This window comes from Notechis scutatus, chromosome 3 (genome assembly GCF_049901735.1).
Source record: "Notechis scutatus isolate UNSWTSFEM ecotype Mainland chromosome 3, rNotScu1.2, whole genome shotgun sequence".
NCBI lineage: Eukaryota > Metazoa > Chordata > Lepidosauria > Squamata > Elapidae > Notechis > Notechis scutatus.
Genome location: NC_142011.1, coordinates 66,036,363 through 66,043,776, shown reverse-complemented (window position 1 = coordinate 66,043,776; position 7,414 = coordinate 66,036,363). Strand labels below are relative to the sequence as shown.

The 7,414-nt window shown below is 44.1% G+C and overlaps 1 protein-coding gene across 5 annotated transcripts in view; it reads left to right on the top strand.

The window, feature by feature from the left end:
* Nucleotides 1–6,116: 6,116 nt before the first annotated feature.
* Nucleotides 6,117–7,414, top strand: part of FYB2 (FYN binding protein 2) — a 40,060-nt gene continuing 38,762 nt past the window's right edge. The window contains exon 1 of one of the 5 annotated variants that reach the window (XM_087960330.1): nucleotides 6,117–6,270. Coding sequence is in view for 3 of the 5 variants with exons in the window: in XM_026665940.2 (XP_026521725.2) it covers nucleotides 6,447–6,455 (9 nt within the window). In the remaining 2 variants the exon portion in view is untranslated. Of the gene's footprint in view, nucleotides 6,456–7,414 lie in introns of all 5 variants that reach the window. The other 4 variants (XM_026665940.2, XM_087960329.1, XM_026665935.2 and 1 more) reach the window with 4 other exon arrangements.

The following is a 7,414-nucleotide window of genomic DNA, read 5'->3' as shown; positions in this document are numbered from 1 at the left end:
TCCCTCCCTCCCTCCCTCAGGTGTCTGCCTCGTTCCTCTCTCAGTCACTCTATCGCTCCTACAGCAGCCCAGGAAGAAACTGCTTCAAAGAAGCCGGGGTGGGGGTGGGGTGGCTTTTCTGTCGCCACAGCTTCCCGGCGCCCGTTTCACCCCACCCCGCCCGCCCGCCCTCGCGGTTCAATCCACAGTGCTCCGTTCTACCTGCCTGCCTGCCTGCCTTCTTCGTTTCGGACAGCTTGCTGATAAAAAGAGGCGAATAGTTATTATTCTCAGCCGAGCTGCTCCCAAACAGGCAGGCAGGCAGGCAGGCAGAACGGAGCACTGTGGATTGAACCGCAGTGGGCGGGCGGGTGGGGTGGGTGAAGCGGGCGCCGGGAAGCTGCGGCGACAGGAAAGCCCCCGGCTTCTTTGAAGCAGTTTCTTCCTGGGCTGGTGGAGGAGCGAAAACGACTGAGAGAGCTGAGCCAGAGAGCAGGACAGGCTTCGGTTGCTTCCTCCCTCCCCTTCTTTCATTTGTGTCCTTGATCCCGATCCCAGCAGCATTCACCGAAGGCGAAGAAAGCCGCCATTTTTTTAAATTTTTTTTCTTTGCGGCCCGGTAAAGAGTGCTCCACGGCCCGGTACCGGTCCGCGGCCCGGTGGTTGGGGACCCCTGATCTAACATACAAAACCACTTGAAAACTACATGTATAAACATTAGCATTGGTCACCTCCAGTGGTGGGATTCAAAATTTTTTACTACCAGTTCTGTGGGCGTGGCTTGGTGGGCGTGACAGGGAAAGGATACTGTAAAATCTCCAGTCAGAGGTGGTATTTACCAGTTCTCTGAACTATTCAAAATTTCCACTACCAGTTCTCCAGAACTAGTCATAACCTGCTGAATACCACCTCTGGTCACCTGCCTGTTCATAATTCACTTGATTTGTGTAGCCACTTGTATGATATCTGTTGCCCTCATCTGGCTGAATCACAAAACAATTGTCTTCGTAACCTAACATTATTCATATTTAAAAACTAAGATTCTAACAAATAATTTCAAACTTTTTGGTATTTTTTGGAGATGAATTGTGTGACATTTAGTATTACCCTGTTTCTCCAACAATACGGCCTCCCCCAATAGCATGTTTTATAGGCATGAAATGAAATTAAGCCCCTCCCCCCAAATTAAGGTCTATATTAAAACATGCGAAATGGGGGGGAATGGTGGGGGGGGCTTGCCGTTAGGAAGTACTTTTGTTGCACACCCGGATATGGTGCTGCCTGCGTTGACCCCGATACGAAGTGCCCCACCAACACCGAGGTCAACATCCAAGCCGTTGCCACCCGCCCACCCAAAGATGCAAGGGGGGGGGAATTAAGTCACCCCCGAAAAGACAGCCTAGCCATTTTTTCGGGGCTCAAAAAAAAATAAAACCTAGCCTTATTATATGAGAAACACGGTACTATGTCAACTGTTGCCTTGGAATTCATGGTATTGACAACACATGCTACACAGAATCATTACTTAATGATCATTACTTAAATGTTACGCTATCATTTCTTAAAATTACTTTTATAACCCACCTTGAATTTTTAACCACTGGAGTAGGTAGACTTTAACCTTCAATTCATTTTAAGAAATAGGAAGTGTCATTAAAATAGGGTGAGTCATACATTCCCCCTATTTAAACTGGTTTAATGTATATTTCAAGCTCTATTTAACTTTTGGTATTATGAATAATGGCATTTATAAAAAAAATTACATTGCTTTTCATTGGCATCTTTCCATGTCCATTCCAAAATGCTTTAGATTTTCCTCAATACACTTGTAGCTTCAGGAGGTTTTCAAATTAACACAGACTCGTGAATGAAGGAAATGAGAAAATGAGAAGGAGTCCTGCCCACCAATGTCATGTGACAAATTCCTAGTAGTGACTCTTAAAACATCTAACAAACTGATCACAAATGAACTGGCCTGAATAAATATTTCCACAATCCTAATCTCTCCAATATGATGCCATTTTTATAATGGCACAAAGGGTGAAACTAGATTAGATATTAATAATTGCATTAAGGATATTTAGGAAGGTAAGTTACAGTAAATTGATTTGTAGCTAGAATAGATCCAGGACTAGAAATGGAACATTTTCCTTGATTGGACAAAGCAATAATCAACCACTCCAAACAGGCTGGTTGTCATTCTAAAAAAACAGATTAGCACTTAAACAGCCTTACAATCCAGAAAAGGGCACAGCTTTCCCAAAGTTGTACAAAGGCTTTCTTGGCCACAACTGTCACTGATTCTTTGAATAGGAGTCGTAATTCTAGGAGAATCCCCAAGTTGAACACTGGGCTTGTCTGGGGTAATGCCTCTCCATTCAGAACTAAAGACAATGTGTCCCAAGGCTTTGCTTACTTATCAATGTCAATCTGTTTTCAGGCACTGTGAAATGGCAATCAGATATATGATAATATGTGGTGCATGTAATGTTCCGATAGCAATTCTAATCCCTCAAGTACTGAGCGAGTCCAACTGATGATTTGAAATGATAATGTCAACTCCTGAATAACTACAGGTAGTCCTTGACTTACAACAGTTTGTTTAGTGACTGTTTAAAGGCACAATGGCACTGAAAAATGAGTTTGAATAGAATACAAGGGGAACTTAACAAATTTGCAGATGATACTAAGCTGGCAGGAATAGCTAACACCCAAGAAGATAGGCTCAAGATCCAGATGGATTTTGACAGAAAGAACACTGGGCCATATCTAATAAAATGAAATTCAATATAGAGAAAAGTAAAGTCCTACACTTAGGCAAGAAAAACCAAAAGTATACATACAGACTGGGTGAAACCAAGTTCAATAGCAATAACTGTGAGAGGGATCTTGGAGTCTTAGTGGACAACCAGCTAAATATGAGCCAGCAATGTGCAGCAGCAGCCAAAAAAGCTAATGCAATCCTAAGTTGCATTAACATGAGGGATACAATTGAGATCAAGTGAGGTATTAATACCACTCTATAAAGCCTTAGTAAGACCACACCTAGAGTATTGCATCCAGTTTTGGTCCCCACACTATGAAAAAGATGTTGAGACTCTAGAAAAAGTATAGAGAAGAGCAACCAGGATGATTAGGGGACAGGAAACTAAAACATATGAAGAACGGTTACAGGAACTGGGCATGGCTAGTCTAGTGAAGAGAAGGATCAGGGGAGACATGATAGAAGTCTTCCAATATCTGAGGGGCTGCCACAGAGAGGAAGGGATCAAGCTATATTCTAAAGCAGGGGTCTTCAACCTTTTGGACCCCAGGGACCACAAAACTCATAATTTTAAATCCCGTGGACTAGAGACCCTGGGAAAATCCTCAAAAAGGTTTTCAGGAAAATTCCCCACCCCGTTTTCCTACCGATCAATCATTCTCTTTTTGGGATCACAGAATACCATTTCCAGCTCCATTCTCGGGGGTGGGTGGGAGGGAGAGACTTTTGGCTTCATGCAAAGAAAGCAGCAGAAGCCACAGAAGTCTTTTTTTCTCTCCCCCAAACTCCACCAGAAATGAGTCTCTGCCGGCACAGCCTCTTGGAGTAGGATGCCTTGTAGGGTCCCAAAGACTCATTTCTGGCGGAGTTTGGGGGAGAGAAAGAAAGACTTTTGCTGCTTTCCTTGCATGGAGCCAAAAGCAGAAGAAGAAGTGGACAGAAGCAGCACGATGGCCAGGTGAGGTGCATGGGGTGAGTAGGGCAAGTTCCCCCTCCCCCCTTTCCCCCCTCCCCTCACTACCTCATGTTGTTCGCAATACGAGCGACACAAGCCTTGTGTTCCCGTGGGCCATGTGGGTGGCACAGCTTTGTGTTCCCATATAGCCTGGATTAATTGTTTTGGGGGTGCTTTGGGGGTGACATTTCTCTGGGGACCAGCAAAATTTTCTTGCGGACCACCAGTGGTCCACAGCCCACTGGTTGGCAACCACTGTTCTAAAGCACCCGAAGGCCAGACAAGGAACAATGGATGGAAACTGAACAAGGAGAGATTTAACCTGGAAATAAGGAGAAACTTTCTGACAGTGAGAACAAACAACCAATGGAACAGCTTGCCCTCAGAAGTTGTGGGAGCGCCATCACTTGAGACCTTCAAGAAGAGATTGGACTGCCATTTGTCAGAAATGGTGTAGAGTCTCCCGCTTGGGTGGGGGGTTGGACTAAATGACCTACAAGGTCCCTTCCAACTCTGATTATCTGTTAAGAGTAGTCATGTGATCAAAATTCAGATGCTTGCCAACTAATTCATATTTATGATGATTGCAGTGCCCCAGGAGTCATGTGATCACCTTTCATGACTTTCTGACAAGCCAAGTCAACGGGAAAGCCAGCTTCACTTAACAGCCATGCTACTAACTTAACAACTACAGTAATTTACTTAATTGAGGCGAGAAAGGCCGTAAAATGGAGCAAAACTCACTTAACAACTGTCTCACTTAGCAACAGAAATTTTAGGCTCAGTTGTGGTCATAAGTCAAATATATAGACAACTATATATTCATTGCATCTTGAAATAAAAGATGCATTTGGTCTTCAGGAGAGAATGCAAATATTTCCAGTCAGACAAAGCACATTCTTGGCAGGTAGAACAATTTCCTGACTCACCGGGAACTTTTAAACAATACTGAATGCCAGTCTTTTATTAAAAGCTGCAAACCTGAATACATTTTAAAGCCAATGGTAAATAAAACAATACGAGATTGTGCTCCATTGTTGGTTGGTATTCAGAAATATTAAAAATATGACCAACACTAAACTCATATAGGAGCTGATTAAAACTTCTTAGCTATTCTGGGCTAAGCTATTTAAAATAAAATTGCTTTCCTTGGAAAAAAATTAACTACATCAAAACCAATAAGGATACATTCTATTTAATTCTGACTGGGTAGTAGCCTCTGCCTAGACAAAGTGCAATTAACTTGTCTCAATCTCTGGCTAATTTAGAGTCTGCCTCTAGCCCTCTTCCTTTGATATTTGTTAAAGTATGTTATTGCCTTTTCAGAGGAAACCAAAAGGAAAAAAAATGAAAGAGAAGAACACCAGGCACAGTTGTCTTTATGCATTGCATCAGAGTAGCCATCTGTGTTCAGACCAAAACAGATGAGAATGCAAAACATATCAAATAATACATCTGATTATTATTTCCACAAAATAATCACCCAAACCAACTTGTACATATCTCCCGTCTGGAGTGGCAAAAGAGGCTTAAATTAGTTTGCTGCTATGTCCCTTGGGCAGCACAATCTTTGCTTGAAAGGCCCTGGCTGTGGGACTTGCTTTCCAGATGAAGTAGCCATGGCTTAAGGCAAATGCTTCTGGTGTGGAAATGCCATGGAGAGGGAGGGGAGGGGGGAAGGAAGAGAGAAAGAGGGAGGGAGGGAGATTGGACCAGTGTGAGATACCAGCAGTGCGCAGCAGCTACCCAAAAAGCCAACACAGTTCTAGGCTGCATAAACAGAGGGATAGAACCAAGACCACGTGAAGTGTTAATACCACTTTATAATGCCTTGGTAGGGTCACACTTGGAATACTGCATTCAGTTTTGGTCGCCACGATGTAAAAAAGATGTTGAGACTCTAGAAAGAGTGCAGAGAAGAGTAACAAAGATGATTAGGGGACTGGAGGCTAAAACATATGAAGAACGGTTGTAGGAATATGGATATGCCTAGTCTAATGAAAAGAAGGACTAGGGGAGACATGATAGCAGTGTTCCAATATCTCAGGGGCTGCCACAGAGAAGAAGCTGTCAAGCTATTCTCCAAAGCACCTGAGGACAGGACAAGAAGCAATGGATGGAACCTAATCAAGGAGAGAAGCAACTTAGAACTAAGGAGACATTTCCTGACAGTTAGAACAATTAATCAGAAGTTGTGAAGGCTTCCAGAAGTTGTGAAGGCTCCAACACTGGAAGTTTTTAAAAAAGATGTTGGATAACCATTTGTCTGAAGTGATGTGGGGTTTCCTGCCTAAGCAGGAACTGGACTAGAAGACCTCCAAGGTCCCTTCCAACTCTGTTACTCTATTCTGTTCAGCTCCTTTGACAGGTGAACCTAATCTGGCTCTACAGGCTTTAGACAGGAAGGAGGGAGAGAAAGAGTGAGGAAGAAGGAAGGGAGGGAGGAGGAGGAGGCAGGGAGAGAGAGGGAAAACGCTCCATCTCAGAGCTAGCTCTTTTGACAGGTGAACCTAATCTGGCTCGCCAGACGGCCCCATTCTTTAGACGGGGAGGAGCCGGTTCCTGAGCTCAGGTGCGATTCTCCTGCATCGACGCTCCTCCTCCTCCTCTGCCTCTTGCTGCCGGCTTTCCCTCGGCAGTTCGGGATAGAGGAAGTTGGCCAGACTCCTTTCCTTTTGAGCCAAGGCATGGGCTGCTTGGGAGGAGTGGAGCCGGCTTGGGAAGGAGTACGACAAAAAGAGGGAAAATATGGACATGGTAACTCTTCCGGCCAGAGGTTGGGTTTGTGGGGCTGGGGACAAAACACGGCTTCTCTTCACTCTTAACGCGGCTTGCAGCTGGTGAAGGATCGGTGCCACGCGTAATAGGAAAGCGGGCTTGGGGTATTTTTGGGGGGTGGGTGGGGGAAGCAGGAGTAGACCGGACCCGGACTGCTTTAGAGGAGGAGAAAGGTAGCTATACTTTGGATTGGTTTCTAGAGTAAAGCATTAATGTCTAGAGAACAAGGTACAGCGTCTGGACGGGGGCCACAGCTGTGCTTTGGATTTTCTGGAACCCTTGCTTGCCTTTGGTGCTGGAGTTTGTTCAGCGGGTTCACGTTTTTGAAGTGAACTTTATCCATCTGCACACGTGGCTTCTCTATAAACATTCCTAATACAACAGAAGCGGGTGGGGGAAAAACGCTTCCCATTTCTTCTAGCTGGCTTCTCTTTACAATCTACTTAAACCTGCAATCTTTTACCTAAGGCTACCGCTGGCTGAAAAAAAAAAATGGCTAAAACCGGAATTTAGCAAAGAGTTACAGCTGACTGTCTCTTTCTTTTACTGCTACCTTTCCTAATGTTAGGTTTTTGTGGCCAGTTCCGTTTTAATTCTGCCTAATAGTCACGGGACAAGATAGTGCCATTTTTAAAAATTATTATTATGTTGTAGCTTTAAAACTTGGACACAAAGTAAGATCCATTGAAGAATGGAACTGGTTCTGAGAGCCCAGATTGTACGGTAGTAATCTTGAGACTCCCTCAGATGGTCTGCACTTGAAATTGTTCCATTTATTTTTTAATTGTGAAGCTACCTGAAAAATGGCTTCTTTTCCTTTAATATTTTTCTGATATTTTGAGTACCTGTTAATGGATTAGCGGGGAAAACCTGCATGAGTAGATACTTCCTGGGTGCAGTGTGTGTCAGTCTAGTTGTAATCCCTGATGCATGTGGCA